This window comes from Sminthopsis crassicaudata, chromosome 4 (assembly GCF_048593235.1).
Source record: "Sminthopsis crassicaudata isolate SCR6 chromosome 4, ASM4859323v1, whole genome shotgun sequence".
NCBI classification, from domain to species: Eukaryota; Metazoa; Chordata; class Mammalia; order Dasyuromorphia; family Dasyuridae; genus Sminthopsis; species Sminthopsis crassicaudata.
In genome coordinates this window covers 355303029-355322557 of record NC_133620.1, presented here as the reverse complement: position 1 = coordinate 355322557, position 19529 = coordinate 355303029, and the positions used below count along the sequence as shown (strand labels likewise).

General features: G+C 46.2%; 1 protein-coding gene across 25 annotated transcripts in view; it reads right to left on the bottom strand.

Annotated features, from left to right (window-relative positions):
• The window catches only part of CACNA1G (calcium voltage-gated channel subunit alpha1 G), an 86888-nt gene that overhangs the window by 40038 nt on the left and 27321 nt on the right, over nucleotides 1–19529 (bottom strand). For all 25 annotated transcript variants that reach the window (XM_074261775.1, XM_074261755.1, XM_074261756.1 and 22 more), the window contains exons 10-13: nucleotides 6860–7011; nucleotides 4265–4450; nucleotides 2741–2855; nucleotides 2258–2413 (exon numbers count right to left, since the gene is read on the bottom strand). In XM_074261775.1, the coding sequence (XP_074117876.1) occupies nucleotides 2258–2413; nucleotides 2741–2855; nucleotides 4265–4450; nucleotides 6860–7011 (609 nt within the window). The remainder of the gene's footprint in view (nucleotides 1–2257; nucleotides 2414–2740; nucleotides 2856–4264; nucleotides 4451–6859; nucleotides 7012–19529) is intronic.

Here is a 19529-nt window from a genome sequence, read left to right as displayed (position 1 = left end):
ACCCCAAGGTATGAGGAGCCCCAGCCGGCTCTCTATCCTCTCACTCGCTGCTGCTTAGCAACCAGGAGCCCAGCACAGCTGCACTCAAATTAACAAGGTGTTTGCTGAAAGGGGCAGAGGGGGCGGGGAGCGGGAGAGGCCTCTTCTGCGGGGGTGGCTGCTCTAGGAGTCAGTGACCGGCGCAGCCCGGAGAGGGGCTACAGCTGGCTCTAAACTTCGGGTATCCAGGCGATATCACTGAGAGAGCGCGGGAGTCTGAGGAGAGTGCAGGCCAGTTCCCTATTTTCTCCTCGTTAGATGGGGAGCCCTAGACTCTGGTGCTTGTCTGGAATTCTGGCTTCCGGGAAGTGGCGGGTCCCAGACTGCGAAGATGGAAATGTCCCCCCTCTTTCTAGCCACCCCCCACGGCCCGGGAAGGAGAAACTCCAGGCACTCTGTGCTTGTAAAGAGAGAGAGGAGGAAGGACGGCGTGAATGCCGTCCAAATCACATCATAAAGTACATAGCGCCCACCAAATGCAAAGTTCGTGCACCCGCGCAAGGGCTTTAACCCTTTCCTGCCCGGAAGAATCAAAACAGTAACTCCCCCTCAAACTCCCCTCCGCGAAGGAGCAAAAGCCCGCTGGGTCGGAGCCAGGACAAGGCTGCTCACTAGTTAAAGAAGCTTTGGCTCCCGGCCAGCCTCCTCTTCTGGACGCCCTTCTTCCCCCCACCCCTGCCCCCAGCAGCCGTTCTTCTGGGTCAGAAAGATGGATAGCTGTCCAAGGTGCGGAGGGGCAATCGCGCGGGAGCGCAGCAGACGCAGCCCCCTCCGGGGCCCCGGCCATGCTCAGACTCAGCTCATCCTCTCTGTGTCCCCCACTCTCCTGCGGAGAACCGGCCTCCCCAAGGTTCTGGGGACCCGGGGAAGGAAAACAGATTCTCCCCCCGCCACACACAGCCATCGCTACGCTACCATCCCCTCCCACCCCGCCGGGTATTTATAGCCGGGGCCGCTGCGGGAGTTTCCATCCCGGTCACCGGGAAAGAATTGGCCCGACAGCTTTTCGACGCCCAACCAGGAGGTTTTTCCAGGCGCCCAGCGGGACCCCGATAAAGGAGCTGCAGGAAGGGAGGGAGGGGGAGGGAGGAAAGACCTAGGCAGGAGAAGAGAAATGAGGGCGGAGGCGTGGCCTTGCGGGGGAGGCTGGGGGGACTTCAGAAAGAGGCTGGACCAGACTTCCCGGGCTCGGCTAAGGCTGGATCGATGTTAATCAATATTAATCGATGACGGGGCCTGTGACGACGGAGGCGTGATCTGGAAATAGACGGCTCGTCTCCTTTTTAGAGGTCGCTAACTAGGCTCATTTTTCAATGTGTCCACCTCCCTCCAGTCTCGAGACCGAGGTCTCTGAGGCACGACTGGAGAGAAGGAGGAGGAACCACAGGGACCTGAAGAGCCCTTTTTTGTTCTGGGGGTGGTCGGACACTATATGAAGACATCATGTTGTCATCCTGCTCCCCGAAAGATTTCTCAAAGAAAATAGGGTGTTTGTGGGGGGGGCGGGAAACGCGCAACCTAAACTGTTCGCACCCAGAAGTGGCTCTGAGGAGAGACAGTGGCAATGGCCTATGACCCTGGATGGACGAATGAGCCGGAAGGACCTGAGAGATCTTCTATTTCCAACTCAACTTTTAGTTTATCATCCTGAGAAGTGACTAACTGACTTGATAGGGAGGTGTCCCATTCCACTCCATCCTCTAACAACTGAAATGCCACACACCACCCCCCCCTCCAGCATTTCTCCAGAATGACTCAGGATAAGCTGCTTCCAAGAACCCTCCAGTCCTCCCCCCACGCACCCTTCCTCAAAACCTTCTTCTAATCTCCCCTAGCGACCTCCCTTTCTGGGGGTGGGGGATGGGGGATGGGAGGGACTACTTGGGGCCAGAAGGGGCTGCCAATTGCTCCCTCTGAAAGTGGGCGGGTGGGCTGCACAACACTTTATAGAGGGGTGACTTAGCTCTAGTGGTAAGAGTTGGAGGGTCTTAGGGGAGAGAAGTGACTTCTGTCTGGAAGAGATAAGAGAACCAGGAAAAAAGAATCCTTATGGATTACATCCATCTAGAAGAGAACCTAGAGTAGAAAGTATTTTGGTCTGGAAGCTGAGCAACAGTACAACAGGAGTGCTGGGTCGCTTCATTCTAAGGGGTGGTATTTCTAGTGATGGATCATTTTGTTCTCAAGGGGACAGGGTGGCAGTGTTTAGGTGGGTTACCTCGGTCTGGAAGCCCTCCACCAGGATAGCCACGAGGAGATTGAAGAGGACATAGTTGCCAAAAGTCATCAAAGCAATGAAGTAGAGAGCTGCCCAGGAGGACGTAGAAGCCATGCCATTATAGAGGACCTTGTTCCAATCCTCCTGAGTCAGGATCTGCCACAGAGATCAGAGGTTAGGGAATTAAGATGACAATAGCTTACATTTATAGGGGCTTTGAGTTTTACTCTACACACATGTGGTCTCTATACTCTATTATATACTATACATATGTAGTCTCACTTGATCCTTGCAATTCTGGGAGTTAGGTGCTATTATTAGCTCCGTTTTACAAATGAGGAAATTGAGACCCAGAGAGGTTACTTGATTTGCCCGGAGTCACACAGCTAGAAAACATCCCAATTTCCAGCAGCCTTTCCTCTCCATCTATCCTCGGGATTTTAGGATAAGGACCCACCCACAAAGTCCAGTTGACTCATATACCTGGAAGACGGTAACAATGGCCCAAAGCAGGGAGTCAAAATTCTTCCGATCAGGCAGCGTGTCCCCATCTCTCTCAGATGCAAACTTGCAGCCGAAGAGATGCATGCCCAGGATACTAAACATAAAAGGGGGAGGGAAGGTAAAGCACGCAGTTTTCTGCTCCCTCTTCCCTTCCCCTGGCAGGTGGGAGCCAGACCCTGTTGCTTTCTTCTCCTCCTCACTTTAGGTACCTGGTGAAATCACCAGGTACATACTTAATGTTACTTTTCCGCAGTCCCAGACAACAGATTTCTCCAACATTCTACTTTCCAGATAGGGGAGGCAGAGGGAGATACAATAAGGTAACCCTGCGTGGCTCTGGGTTGTTTCCTTTGGGCACAGGGGGGCAGAGGTGTCTGTGGGTAAGCAAACCCCATTCCAGCCCTCTCTAAGTCAGGGATTCCAAACTTGACCTGAGATCCAACTACCCAGAGTGCTGTTGTTCCATCCTAAGCTTGAAGATATGAATAATGGGGAAAGAGGAAAAAAAAAAAAAAAGGCAAGGAAGATATGGAGAGGGAAAGAGTCTGTGACCTGGCAGATTGGTGGAAAACAGCGAATGTTTGGAACCCCCAGTGTGCCTCCTTCCCCTCCCCCCATGCAGCTTCCCAGCAGGAGCCCATATGCTGAACTCTACCACCCTCAGTTGCGCTGAGTCAAGTCAAGCATCCCTGCTCTCCAGCGACAGAATCCCTGGGCCAGCGACCATGCCAGATGTCGGCTGTGGCTGGCTTCTCTTCCATCCAGTTTTTCTTTAGGGAACGTGTAAAGCAATGGAATAACTCGGCCAGCTCCCACAGGGAAAAGCTAATGCAAGGCCTCCCCACCGTTCCCTTTTGATACCCAGTCCTGTCCCCAGAATCTAGGATGCTTCACGTCCCCATTCTTCAATCCTCAGAGCTTAGAGCTGAGATTCTTAACCTGGGGTATGAGAGCTTTTGAAAATACATAGAGATAACTATTTCAATATAATTAGCTTCCTTTGTAATCCTAAGTATTTTATATATTTAAAGGTTTCACCAGATTGCCAGAGGGGCCCATGGTGCAGAAAAGGTGAAGAATTTCTCTGGTGTAGAAAGAGCTGGAAAATACTCAAGGTCCAAGCCCCAGTTTGAGGTGCTTCCAAAAGGCCAGTTACTTTGAAAAAAATACACTTAAGGACTCTGATCAACACAATGACCAACCACCATGATTCCAAAGAGATGAGGAGGCATGCTACCAACTTCTTACAGAAAGGTGATGGGCTCAGCATGCAGAATGAGATGCATTTTTAGACACAACTTATGTGGGAATTTGTTTTGCTTGACTGTGCATATTTGTTACAAGTGTTTTGTTTTTATTTTTTTTCTTTCTCAGAACAAGGAGGAGGGTTGCTAGGTAGAGAAAAATAAATGCTTGTTAATTGAAAAAAAAATTGTTTAAGTCAGTTGCACCCTGATTTGGAATCCTGCACAAAAAGGGTTAGGTCCCTGATTCCCTTCTCACCTGAAGATGAAGATGAAGAGCATAAGTAACATGCAGAAAGTAGCCACATTATCCATGGTCTTCATGAGGACCACCAACTGTCGCTGCAGCGCCGGCAGGAAACGAACGAGTTTCAACACCCTCATCAAGCGGAAGGTTCGAAGTACAGACAGACCTCCACCTTGCTGGCCCACAATCTCCCACACGCTGGGTAAGAGACAGGGAATTTGGAACAAGATCAAGGAGAAGAAGGGACAGCATTAGGTCCTGTTTAACAAACCTGGGTGAACCCTAAGGGAAACTGCCCTGCGGGTATGTTTGGATTAGAACTATCCTATCCTATTTTCTATCCTATTCCTCTCCCCCCTCCACTTATCTCTAATTTTTCTTCTGTTTCTTCTGGCATCCCCCATCTCCTGGGATGGGGATCAAAGTGTTCTCTCTCTCCTTAGTGGAAGGGGCTCTCTCTGATCCATAAGGGGGAGAGGGGATTAATGTCCACAGAAGCCCAAAGAAATTGAGGTGCTGACATTTAACTTGAATCAGATTGCTGGCTCTCTTGGGGAGGAGGGAGAAGGAAAAAGAGAGAAAAAAATTTGGAACACATGGTTTTGCAAAGGTGAATATTGAAAACTGTCTTTGCATGTATTTGGAGGGATAAAATACTATTAAAATAAAAGAAAAAAAAAAGAAATTGAGATGCTAAAATAATCTCTGCCTTCAAACTGTGCTTCAGAAATGCTGGTATTCTAAATAACAGTCCTATGCCTATGATTATTCTCATCCTTCTACCAGGCAGAGGGCCCCATTATTGCAGCCAACAGGACTCCTTCTGCCCCTCCTAACCCCCTATCCTTCCCATCAAGCCTATAGAACAGCATCAGGTTATGAAATATTTGCTTTGTTCTCCTCTAATGAAATCTAAAGCCAAACAGAAAAAAAGTAATAAAGCTGTCTCTCCTGGCCCCAAGCCTGAGCCGGGGTAGAGCAATGATATGGAAATCCCAAACTGAGTTCCTAGGAGCACCCACAAGGGTTTCCAAGCAATTTACAAAATGGGCTTCTAAAATACTTTTCACCAAAGCCATCTACTCCTAATTCTATGCCCCTCCACCCCAACCCAAATGAGTGGGATGGGCAGAAGGGCTTGGAATGGAGGGAAGATGGCAGAAAGGGGTGTGAGGGAGCTAGGGAGCTGAGATGTATTCTAGGACACACATTGCCTGGAATGTTATCCCCTTTCTAGCTTCTCTGGGTTCCTTCAAGACTCAGCTAAAGTCCTATCCTGCAAAAAGCCCTTCATGATTCTCCTTAATTATTGTGCCTTCCCTCTGAGATTACCCCCAATCTATTCTGTCTGTATCATTTGCATAGTTTTTTACATGTTGTCTCTCCCCATTAAACTATGAACTTTTTGAGAATAGGGAGCGTTTTTGTTTGGTTTTGTTTTTTTTTTTTATTGCCTTTTTATATTTCCAGCACTTAGCACAGTACCTGGCACATAGTAGGTACTTAATAAATAAATGCTAGTTGATTGGCATGCAGAACTGTAAGTAGTAATGGAGAGAAACAGAGAAAGGGGGGATTTCCAAGAAAGAGTAAAGCACAAGACAGAAGTGAAAAGGAAGCTATTACTGATAGTTGGTGATATGGCAGCCCTCTGACGTTCCTCCAGAAAAACTAAATGACAAGACTTACAGGAGGAGAATATAAAATAGTCCCAGATGGGAGTCAACCACAGCATTGTACAGATTCAAATGAAATCACTCTTATAGAGCGGAAAGAGACATATATGTGCCAAAATGTTTGTGGCAGCTCTTTTTGTTGTAGCTAGAAACTGGAAGATGAATGGATGTCCATCAGTTGGAGAATGGTTGGGTAAATTGTGGTATATGAAGGTTATGGAATATTATTGCTCAGTAAGAAATGACCGGCAGGAGGAATACAGAGAGGGTTGGAGAGACTTAAATCAACTGATGCTGAGTGAAATGAGCAGAACCAGAAGATCACTATACACTTCAACAACAATACTGTATGAGGATGTATTCTGATGGAAGTGGATATCTTCAACATAAAGAAGATCCAACTCACTTCCAGTTGATCAATGATGGACAGAGGTAGATACACCCAGAGAAGAAACACTGGGAGGGGAATGTAAATTGTTAGCACTAATATCTGTCTGCCCAGGTTGCATGTACCTTCGGATTCTAATGTTTATTGTGCAACAAGAAAATGATATTCACACACATGTATTGTACTTAGACTATATTGTAACACATGTAAAATGTATGGTATTGCCTGTCGTCGTGGGGAGGGAATAAAGGGAGGGGGGGTAATTTGGAAAAATGAATTAAAAAAAAAAATAAAAAAAAAAAAAAAAAAAAAAAAAGAAATCACTCTTATAAGGTCACAATACTAAACAAAGTAGGGACTAGAACCCCACTTTCTTGACTTGAAGTAGGATTTATCTGTCAAACCATCCTGCCTCCCATTGGGCCAACTTTGGTGCTGAAAGGAAGGAGCCACAGCCTTCTTCCCAGCTAACTCCTTTTTAAGGTGATCTCTTCCCTCCCCAAGTCTTGCTCGGGAGACCAGTTGGGAGAAGGCAGGACTTACCTAATGACCACAATGACTCCATCAAAAATGTTATAAGGGTTCTTTATGTAGCCAAAGGGGCCGTACACCAGCAGCTTCAGCAGCATCTCCAAGGCGAAGAGGCTGGTAAAGACAATGTTGCTGATCTCCAGGGCATTGGTGAGTTCCTCGGGCTGGAAGTGCCAGAGATGGAGAAAAGGAGAAGATGGAGCATAGGATCAGAATAGAAATAAAACTAAACTGTCATTTCCCTTTGTGGATGAGGAAACTGGACCCCAGAAAATAAAGTAACCCAAGGAGGGGCACAAACTTCTGCAAAAAGACATGGATAAGTCTTCCCCCAGTGCCTCTCTGAGGAGTTAAGTCTCCTCATTACACCTCCTCTGAGTTTTAACTAAGGAGTTATTGGGATACTTCTTGGTACAATGGATAAAGAACTGAGTCCTCAATGAAGAAGACCAGAATTCGAAATTGGTCTCTGTCATATACTAGCTGTAGGATGATCTTAATTAATCTCTTAGTGCCTAGACAACACTTTAACATGGAGTTCCTAATTATAATGAAATCAGAGTCTGGTGTTTCTCCCCCCCCCCCAACCTCCCTTTCCACCCAAGAAAAATAAAAATAAGAGTCAAGAAAATCTCACTGAAAAACTTTTTAATTCTCAGGGCAGCCAGTTGGCACAATGGCTAAAGCACTGGTCCTAGAATCAGGAGCACCTGAGTTCAAATCTAGCCTCAGATACTTTTTAAACTGTATGATCTTGGGCAAATTATTATTTTTTATTAAGAGTTATTCTTTTTAAAATTTTAATTTTTTACTAATAGCTTTTTATTTTTAAAAAACATACAAAGGTAGTTTTCAAACATTTATCCTTGCAAAATCTTGTGTTCCAAATGTTCTCCTTCTCCCCACCCTCTCTCCTAGACAGCAAGTAATCCAATATAAGTTAAATATGTGAAATTCTACTAAACATTTTTCTGCATTTATCCTGTTGCAAAAGAAAAATCAGATCAAAAAGTAAAAAAAAAAATGAGAAAGGAAAAAAGCAAGCAAACAACAACAAAAAAGGTGAAAATACTATGTTGTGATCCACATTCAGTTCCCACAGTCCTGGATGCAGATGGCTCTCCCCATCACAAGTCTATTGGAAGTGGCCTGAATCACCCCATTGTTGAAGAGTGGGGCAAATTATTTAGTTCCCAATTGTGTCTAAAAATCAAACAATTTTACAGTTCCTGGGGAACTGACAGATGGTTGCTGACAGATTTGCCATCTTTGGCTGTGAAAGTCAGCAAAATCAAGGAGATACCCCCATTTCCAGATTCTTGCTATGGGGAAATACAGTATCCCCCAAAAGGATTCTAGAAATATTAGACTAAGGAAACTCAGAGATGGGCCAATTTATATTACCCATTTTCTACTTCTACGCCTGTCCCCAACTCCATGCAACTGCTTCTGACCCACTGAGGGCCAGACCCAGTTCTGGACCTTCCTCCATGTGCTTCTTGTGCCAGGATGCTTCTGGTCCATCCTCATGTACTATCTTGTTCCCCTAGAGTTCTAGCTTTTCCTGGTGCTGCAGAATTAGTTCAATGGGCCCAGGCCAAGCCTATTTTGATGCTATATGCTATTTAGAAGTCAAAGGATAATCTCTGTGGATTTGCACTCAGCATCATGCCTCCTGGAGCTTCCACGCTTGCGCGAACACCCGGATTCACACGTGATCTACTATTACTATGTAGATTTGGCAGAGTTTTCTTGGCCAACTGCAGACCACATTTTCTCTTTCCAAACACTCACACATAGTCACACATATACTTCCTCTCAGCAAAAAGAGGAAGAGGATGGTATAAGAAGGCACTGAGACTTCACCTATGTCCTGTTCTTTGCCCCCAAACCTATCAATTTACTAAGTCACTTAAACTTCCTCTCTGTGCCTCAGTTGCCATATCTGTAAAAAAGAAAAATGTCTTTTCCTTCACATTCATAAGGAATGAGAATTTCCAGTTCTATCATTTAACTAGTTAAATAACCAATAACCTCATAGTAATGACAGCTGATACCTATCATGTTTTAAGGTTTGCAGATTGCTTTAAGGTGTTCAATTTACTTCTCATATATTATTTTTTGATACTCTCAACTCTTTGAATTAGTTATTAAAGATATTATTACTCCCATTTTATAGATGAGAAAATTGAGTCATATAAACAGAAAACAGCCGAAGAAAGCTTCAAACTCAGGTTTTTTTTTTCAGTTCTAAAACATCAGAGAACCACTAAAAAGTCATTTTAAGTAGCTACTTTGTCCTGCCAGAATCTCCACTAAGCCAACCACTACTATAAATGAGCAGCCACCAAATCTGAATCAGGGGCATCTAGGTGATATAATGGAGTCAGGAGGACCTGAGTTCAAATATAACCTTAGACATTTACCAGCTATGGGTGGGCAAATCATTTAACTCCAATTGCCTTAAAAAATATATGAATTAGCCATTCCCTCACTATCTCCTAGATAGCTGGATCTAGTCAGGAAGAACAGGCCCTTGCTATTAATTATGTAATTCTACATGGTCAAATTAATTCAATTCTCTTCATCTATATAATATGGATACTTTTACACACACACACACACACACACATACACACACAGCTTCAAGTTCTAGGGTTATTGACCTTATGGAATTATTGGGAAGATCAAATGAGACAATGTATGTAAAATACTTTGCAAACCTTAAAGTTGCCATATAAAAGCCAGTTTTTGTTTCACTAATCAGGTGCTCACCCAAGCACTGTCCTGTAGATCAAGCCACCTGTCTACCCAGATGCCATTTCTGACCCTCTCCAAAATGGAGAGTGCTCATGTCCAATTCTGAGCAGGACTAGATATAACAAAATGGCTATCACCTGTGAATCCAGCCTGTAGGGAGGCAGAAAGAAGGAGGACAATTTTCAGTCCTTCACTCTAAGCCTTTTCCAACCTCCATCCTGAAAGTGTCTTCTCTTCCCCCCCCCCATTATAGTTTTGGAGGAAGAATAGCTGGGAGGGGTATTTTGGGAGCTCTGTTTATTTTGTTCCTTGATCATCAAAGATTATTCAGAAAGAGAACTGTTCCCAGAACTTAAGCCAATGTCCAACCTGAGTTCTTTGAGGGTAGGAAAGGCGAGAAACCTGCACAATCAAAGTTAGCTTGGAAGGTGAGAGCAGAACACCAGCTACCTGGAGAAGAATGAGCTCTTTTCTAGGACTTGGGGATGGCTGAGGAAGGGGTAATTGTACCAGCCATACCTCGGCTGCTTTCTATGCTCCACATAGTAGGGGTGAGGACAACATTTGCCTGACCTATTTAAATTATTCTTTAGTTAGAGGAAGGTCAGGATGAGAGAGAATTTTGATGGCTTGTGGGAGCCCTGGGACTGAAGGCTTTAGGGCAATACAGGAAAGAAGGAAGGTATTATCGTATCAGAATGAGGATATTCTCCCCTAGCTCAACTGCATAAACTTTAGCAAGATGGTCCCTTGGCCCACTCCACTTTTGTCTGCTTTTAATCATCTTCCTGTGGTGTAAATGTATGCAAGAACACATACAAGCACCAGACACACATATACCCACAGACACACACCTTTCCCTCCCTAAGTAGCTTTTCTCCAATTTTTCAGTTCCCTTCCTGGGAAAGAATATCTGTGCTTATACACACATCAAAAAGTCATATTTTGGGGATATGATAGCAGGACTCTTCCTGTCAGGGCTCTTGTCCTACAGGGCCATGATATCTCCCCAAGGAACACCATATGTGTTCCTTCTTTTCTAGAGTGAAGAGCAGAGTGGTTTGAGGCTCAAAGTCCCAGTGGCCTCAAAGCACAGGGACATATTCATCTGGGAGAACTGTAACCAGAGTGGGAACCAAGACTTTGTCTGAGGGTGGAAAGTTTTAGGGATTATCAACAGCATCATCCAAGAGGGCCTCTTCTCCCTGGCCTACTGGGCCTTTTGCAACGGTGGGCTCATTCTTGCCTCCTCCCCCCACTTCATATCCTTAAGCAGCAGCTACTGCTTTAAGGGGGAAGGAAACACATGGTGTCCCCAGCTATGTCCCCTAGGTGATTTTCCCCCATCCTTGCACCAGGTTCAGCAATTACTAGTTACAGTTCTACTAGCCAACATTCAGGTGGCCCTCTGTCAGATTGAGAAGTAGTTCTTCTCAATTAGTAGTTCTTAGAGGTTCTCCCCTCCCATTTTACAGATGAGGAAAATGAGGCTACAGAATCCCACAGCTAGTGAGTAATTGGGATAGAATTAGAATTCAGATATATCTGACTTAAGTTCAGCAGAGATGTGTAAGGTGGTGTTCACGTTGTGAATCTATGACACACTGAATAGAGCTGGAACAAATCTCCTTTCCCTCTAGGTCTTGGTCTGCATTTGGGTACAAGGAAAAAAATCATCATCCCCTTGGAGAGGCATGGCTGTAAATACTAGCCTGGGAAAGTTTTGAAAAGGCAGATCGAGGGCATGAAGCATAAAATAGAGCAACCCAGCTGTCCCAGGTGCGGGGGAAGGAGTGCAGTGGCCATCACTCCTGTGTGAAACTGTCCCTTTCATCTTTCCAAAACTTCCCTCTCCCATCTTTCTGACTATGAGGGACCTGGCAAGAAGGCAGCTCTTTTCCCTTGCCTCTAGGCAGGTTAGCACATTTCTGGGCACAGTATGCCCTCAGTGGCCTTTTCTACTGTTACCAAGGGAGTTGTTTCTGTTTGTTGGTTCTCAGCTGCCAAGGCCCTCGATATATGGAACTTGAAAATGATGGACTTGGGAATGGTCTCTAGAAAGGGTTTTAGTTCTGTCACGGACAATGAGGACTTCTATTCCTCCAAACATTTATGTAATAGAAATAGGCAGGAAAGTAAGAAATAGGCGAACTCTCCATGCCCCCCCAGAACCATTCTTATTCAGATTATCCTTTTGGATAAAGAAGGACTGGTAATTATATTGGTATGGGAACTCCCTTTGTCAATGCTGGTTTCACCTTCTCTGCAATTTATAATCTGAGAAAGCTGTGTGGGGCCTGGGAAGTTTAATACCTTGCCTAAAGTCATGCAGACAGTATGTACCAGAAACAGGACTGTAACCCCAAAGAATAAAGCACCAAGTGAATAGAGGACCAGGCATGGAGTCAGGAAGATTCGTCTCCCTGAGTTCAAATCTGATCTTGTACACTAAATGACTTGGGCAAGTCATTTAATCCTGTTTGCCTCAGTTTCCTCATCTGCAAAATGAGCTGGAGAAGGAAATGGCAAGAAATCCCCAAATGGGTTCACATAGAGTCAGCCAATTCTGCCTTGAAACAACCACCACCAAAAACACCTAGAGTGCTACTTTGTGCAAACCACTGGAGAAACAATGTTGTGTGAGACTTAGTCCTTGCCCTTGGGGAGCTTACAAGTTAGTTAGGGAGAGCAGGACAAGTACATCCAAAGGATAAATAAATAATGCAAAGTAAATGCCAGGTGAATAATTCATTATAGGAGTTCAGAGGAGAAAAGAAAGAGAAGGCAATAGAGGAGCAAACATTTGAACTGTCTCTTGAACAAGGGAAGAACTTAGATCAAAGAGAAGGGCATTCCTGGCAGAGATATAGTATAGACAACAGCAGGGAAGGAAGCCAGCAGAAATATATCAAGTATATTAATTTGTGGCGCAGTGGATTGAGTATCTGAGTTACAATTCTGCCTCAGATACCAAATAGATATGTGGCTTTAGTTTTTTCATCTGTAAAATGGAATAATGATACTTCCTCTCTTAGTCTAGTTTTTGTCCTTGGTGAAATGGCGATAACAGTACTTAGTTTACAGAGTTGTGAAAATCAAATGAAATTACATATGTAAACTGCTTTGTATACCATAAAGCATTATTTAAATATTAACCATTATTAGAACAAAAAAAATTGCTAGGAGTTCAGAAGAAGAAAACTCTGGGGTAAGAGAATATATCTAGATATAATGAATGCCTGGGGTCTCTTCCAGAGATTTCCCTAGAATCCATCCAATTCAGGGCATACTAACTCCTTTCTCCCTCACCAACCAAGGATTTCACTAGCTTCCAGATAACTGGGAGACAGGTGAGAGGGGAACTTAGATGGAAGAAATAGAATTCTGGATTCTCAACTCCAATACAATTCACAGATGAATAGGTAACCTGTGATACTTCCAGGAGCAAGGAAGTTATAAAGAATGACTTGGCCCTGGTTACAATATCCTAAATCATATAGGGCAGGTCTTCTTAACTTTTTCCACTCAAGATCCCTTTTTGCCTGAGAAATTTTTACATGACTCAGGGTCCATGGCATATAAAATAGTGTACAAATCAAACATTTACTAGTGATAAATCACAATTTCACCACTACATTCAGTTAGAAGACCCCATATGAGGTTATGACCCACAGTTTAAGAAGCTGGGATAAAGGGGAATAGTAGGAAGCTTAAAAGGTAAACTGAAATCAGATTGTGAAGGGTTTTGAATGGCCAGTTTAGGATTTTGGAATTTGTTCTTCAGATGATGGGAGCTACTAAAGATTTTTTAATAGGAAAATGACGTAATCCAACTGGTATTTGGATGAGAGAACGAGCTGGTAGCACTGTGCAGAGGATGATCAATAATTGCTCAGGCATGAGGTGAGAAAAATCTGGACTGGCACCAGGACAGTGGTATGGTATGATAGGACCCAGATAGAGGAGTGTAGATGGGAATGGGAGGGGCAGCTAGGTGGCTCAGTGGATAGAATACCAGCCCTGGAGTCAAGAGGACTTGAGTTCAAATCCAGCTTCAGACATGTAATACTTATTAGCTATGAGACCCTGGACAAGTCACTTAATCCCAATTGCCTCCTTAAAAAAAGATGTGGGCTGGCTAATGGAAGTTAGCAAAGAATACTACATTTTTGCCCTCCATATGTATCATTCACCCTCAATTCCCATTTGTTCTCTCTTGATTATCAAATTGTCCCCTACTCGTGTGTGAACCTGTTGGGGCTAAGACTCCAACATCCTTCTTTCTCTGCATGTTTCCCTCTTACCACTTCTCCCAGTTATCAGAAAGATAACCTTTTAGTGAGGAAAGGGGAGTTAGTGTAGCCTGAATCAGACAAGCCCAGGGAGAGGCCATAGGCCTTCATTCTGTCTGCTGAAGTCTGAGAGTCCCTAGTGAACAAGAATACTCACTCAGCTGATATCTAACACATTAAAAGCAGTCCCCTCCTCCTCCCACCTTACTAGGACCATAGAAAGTCTGGGGACTGTAGCCCCTTCAGAGCTTGTTCTCTCCCACGATCCCCCCCCCATTTCTCTGCCTACCAACTTAGGGCCTAGACTAATCATCACCTTCTTTCCCTGGCTCCTCATCCCCCTCCTAGGGGCCCTTCCCCTCTTAGAACAGCCAACCTCATTCACTTATAAATAGAAACTCTGTCCCGACATGTGTCTGGCTGTGACACTGATCATCTCTGAGAGATGAGGTTGAGTGGTCTGGGGCTATATCAGTTTATCTGTCCACCAGGCTGCCTGTCCATCTGTTTGCCTGTCTGCCACCTGTCTGCCTGGCCATCCATCTGGCTACCTATGGTTTCCACCTAAGGAACCCCTGCAGCCCTGGAGAAGTAGAGGTCTGAGCTCTTCCAGCCATGTTCCCCTTCCCCCAGCCTCCTTCTCTCTCTGTTCCAGCACCAGAGTTAGGCCCCTGCTCCGAGTAGCAGAGACAGATATAGAATCAAGGTGAGGAAGGCAAAGTATTTCCTAGATCTCCAGCTCTGTTCTTTGCCTTTCACCAGACTTTCCCTCACTTTGGCCCAGACACCAGACAAATGGGCTTACAAGAGGGGGTGCAAAGTCCAGGAGAAAAGAAAAAAATTCCTGGGCCCCAAATGTCATCACTCTCTCTTCATCACTTAATAATAGCTTCTGATGATGTTGGAGGCGATATCTCCTATAGCAGCGGTTTTTCTGACAATCCCTCCCTCTCTATCACCTGTTCCCCCTAATCAATGCCCCAGGTACCCAGTAAGATTTGTAAAGGCCTTGCCTTCTCAGGACATTGTCTGGTATTCATGGGGTACATGTTGTCATCCCAGCTAGAGGGAAGAGACTGGACGCCCAGGACATTCCAATTCCTGACTCTGACTTCCTTCCAAACTCAAATTCCACCTTCTATAAGAATCTTTTCTTAGTTCTCCCTCCACTCCTCACCTCGTACCTTTCCTTTGAGTATATTTTTCATTTTCACCATATCAATATATATACATATATATTTTTATATACAGTTATATGCATGTTGTCTTCCTCCATTAGAAAGAGCTTTTTGAGGGCAGGGATCATGTTTTTGCCCTTATTTTTTGCCAACGCCTGGTACATAGCAAACATTTAATAAATGCTTATTGATTGACTGACTTGACAATTCACAGAGAGTCCGGAGAAGAGGAGGGGAAGTTGGGAGGGGAGGAATGCAAGCAATCTCACAGGGGAAGGGAGTTTAGGTCATGGGGACAGAGAAGTAGATAGAAGGAATATCAGATCTTCAATAGCACGTCAAAGCGAGGGTAGAAAGACTAGGGTGGATGGACTGGGTACTTTATAATGATAGTGAATGAATGTGTGGACATAGAGTAGGATAAAGGAATCAAAGATAAAAGGAAATTCTTGGACACGAGGGAGGGAAGAGGAGACCCAAGGGAACTGGCTTCTTTTCCTGGGACAAGATTGCATGGTATCCTATTACAGAAAGCATAGCAGTAGAGGAGCTGTAAAGAGTCTGATCCAGCCCTCTCCCCCCACCCCCCATTTCTCAATGAGTAACTGAAGCCTAGGAAGGTGATATGGCCTGCCCTTGGTCACGTAGACATCAAACATAACCACCATTCAAACTCCAATTCTCCAACTTAAAATTCAGCGCTCTTTCCCTCTTTACCAACCTGCTTCACGATAAAGCAACTGAAATACCCTACTTCCTCTCCCACGATGCTGCTCTCTCTCCCTTTCTCTCCCCCTACCCCAAGCTCATAGGATGAAAGATTTAAACCTAGAAGGAAACTTAGAAGCCATGTAGTCCAACCCAAATGAGGAAACTGAGACTCCAAGGTGAAGAATGGTGAATAATTTTGCCCAAGATTACCTCACTAGTAACAGAGTGGCATCTGAGGCAGTATTCTTTCTATTCTACTCTGTCACCTCTCAAGGAAGACAAAGTCCTTTTTTAGATTTCAGATATCCATGAACAAAAAACCATCTGCAGACTACAGTTTAAAAACCTAGTGTTCCCCTAGATCCAGGCACTGAGTCCATCTTCTGTTTTCCTTTGTCTTTCCTGATATCTATTGTACATGTCCATTTTCTCTCTCTCTGGCGCTGTATGTGTGCCCGCATTTCTGTCTGCCAGTATCTGTGTGTGTGTGTGCGCCTCTCTGTGTGGGGTTTCTCATTCATTCCATGCCTTTGTCTCTTCCTCTGCATGTGCTTCTCAAACCATTCTCTGTAGCCCCCATTCCCAGGTGTCCCCTACTACCCCTTTTTGCTTCCTTTCTCACCTTGCTTTTAAATAGGGCTGCTCAAGCAAGCTCCCAGGGCCAGATGGTAGGGGCCGTTTATGCTGCAGTGACTATGATGAAATTGTGGCTGCTGCTTTTAGGACCTACCCAGAGATCCTTCTGCCTTCTACTTGCAGAAGCCTTTTCTTCTAAGCTTGAGGAATCTTGCAGCTGCTCTGCCTGACCTGCCCAAGGGACTCCTTTCCACCTCTGCCCCCGTTTGCACTTCAGCAGGCAGGTGTTGGTCTAGTGAAAGGCCTAGCACTGCAGCCTCAGGAGAAACTCCCTTGTCATTCAGGATGGAGAGGAAGTCACTTAGGTCAGTCCACTACCTCTGTTACTGGTCCTTTCTTAATGTACTTGAGGGGGGAGGTGCTGCACCCAAACTCTGCCACCCCATTCCCAGGGGTGCAGAAGTCCTTCTGAACATCAATTTGAAATATTTCCTCCTACTTGCATTTTCCTTTATTCAATGCTTCATCTTAGTAGAGAAAAATGGTCATCACTAATAGGACCCAGTCCAAAGGGCATCCCCTCCCCATCCTCATCTCATTTGTTCATTCATTCAAAACCGACTTATTTAGGTACTTAATACATTGGAACTAGCCTCTTACATCCCTGCACTGGCTTCCACATAACCCAGAAGTGCAGGGGACCAGGTCAAGAAGGTGGAAGACCCTCTCCAAGGCCAGAGAAAGAAAGAAAAGGGGAGCCCTTTGGGAGGTCCACTGGCCCCTGCAGGAGGTGGTTTCTTGTCCCGATCTTCCAGTCTCTCTACGCAAAGGAAGGGAACCGCAGGAAACATCCCCCTTTCCACCCCCAGGTGAAGTAGGAGAACCTCTTCCTGGCACTCAGGGAGTGGGTGCCCACAGAGGTGATGACAACCTGGCAGAGATCTGGATGTGTGTATATTCACCCACGCGGGCACATGCACCCAGACACAACACACCCACCGCCCGCAGCACACTCTCTCCCACCCGCTGGCACAGCCACTGAGCGAAAGCCTCCGTTACCAGTCAGGCCTGATTCCGAGTTTGCCCTTCCCCCTTCCTTTTTCTACTCCCTGTACCACGACGCAATGCCCCCCACCCCCACCCCGGCTCCCTAAAGTAGGGAGGAGGAATCGAGCTCTTTGGATCCCAAAGAGAACCTTAAGAACAGAATGGGGAGGGGGCGAAGGAGAAAGCGGGAAAGGCAGCCGGGCACCGGGACAGATCCTGGGGTTGGAAGGAGTGGGGTGGGGGCATCGGGTTGGGAGCAAAGGACCATAACCTTTCGGCTCCCTCTTTGGCAGTCCACTGGAGCCTTGGGGTCCAGCACCGAGGGATGTTCGGAAAAGCATAGAATAAAATGCAAAGGATAACAAAGGAAGCCAGTTCTAGTGAATAAAGACGTAATTCCTCCCTTCCCAAATTCTCAGAATCTCTGAAATCTACCCAGGAGCCTTAGATGAATAACTCCTGATCTAGGGGAAGATTACCCCCCCCCCCCAATCCAGGAGGAATTTAGAAGAGGACCTGGGAGCCCAGCTGGAGGGCTCCCCTAAAGGCACAGGACTGAGGGGGTGGGAAAGAGGCTGGCGGGGAGGCACCGAGGAGCCGACCGGCTGCAGCGGGGGTGCCAGACTTCTGTCCCCATTCATAATTGAATTGATATTCCAAGAGACGCAGAGGTTTCTGTCTCTAACTAGGGCGCTGTTGATTTCGGGTCTGTAGCGCTGTCCCCTTTCCTTCCGCGCCCAATCATGGCTTGTCTCGATTGTCCCCATCCGACATCTCCCCTCTCCCTTCCCTTTTTCCGATGGGGCGCCCCGCGGTTCTCCCAGTCAACCCAGACCCAGCAGCGGGCTGGATGAGAACCCCGGGGTCAAGCAGGGGCTCCTTCTGCTTTCCTGCCCTCCGCTCTCCTCCCTCCTCCCTTCCCCAGCTAGGCAAGCCAGCCCCGCCTGACCCCTCCCCCTCCCACCTTCCCTGCCGCCTGGCACCCGGGGACTGCGGGACTGCGGCTGGCTCGGGGTCTCGATTCTCCTTCCAAGCCGTCTGCGGTGTCTGCGTCACCACCAGCGAGGCGCCCGACGCCCGGGACACAGCCAACCCCCTTCCCAATCTCGGCCCAGTGGTCCCTTCCTCTCTATCCGCTACCCCTACTCTTCTCGCTGTCTACACCTCCATTCTTCGGGGATCAAAGTTTCACATGGGGACGCGGTCCCAACCAATTCTGCGTTTTCTGGGTCCCCCTCCCCACCTCCATCTCACCAGGCCCTGCAGATTTAAGAGGGGGCCGAAGCAGATCCTCACCTCCAACCACCACCAGGGCATCCAAACCCAAAAGACATGGGCCCTCAGCCAAGGAGGGTCAACACAAGCCAGCAAGGTCGAAATGAACTTGGTCTGTCATTGGCCCCGGGCAAGGAAGGTGAGGGAACACCCAGGCCAGCGCCGGGGCTACATCCCGATACACCTTAAGCATCTCGCCAGAGGATCCCTCTCCCACCAAGGCCTCCAAGAAGCGAGGGAAGGGAAACTCTTCAGCAGAAATATTTATTAAACAAGCAGTGAGTTAACTAGAAAGACTACTCATAAAGTGAAGCACCCTTCAGCAACCCTCACTCCCTTTCCAAACAATCAGCCAAGAAAGACATTTGGGAAAGCCAATGAAAGCTTTGCTCCTGTCCAACATTCCTGATTATGGGGATCCCTGAGAGAGGAAACCATATTTTTCCCCATGCCCACCCCCCTCCACTGCTACATTCCACACACGAAAACACACACACACACACACACACACACACACACACACACACACACACACACACTCGCCCTCCCTTCCCCCCCATCCACCAAACAGGCTCTGAGATGGCTTTCACAAAAGAGCCCTGCATAAATGAAAAGATCACTAAAGGGGAGATACATTCTGAGTAAATGGAAAATCAATAAAAATTCAGGAATGAAACACCTCCTCCCTCACAAAAGAGAAATGGGGCACAACTAGGAGAGAATATTGTATACATTTTCCATTCAATCCCTCCCAGCTTCTCCCAGCTAAAGACAGCAAGGTGGTGAAGTGGATGGAACACTGGGCTTGAGTTGGGAATACCCGAGTTCAAATCCAGCCTCAGA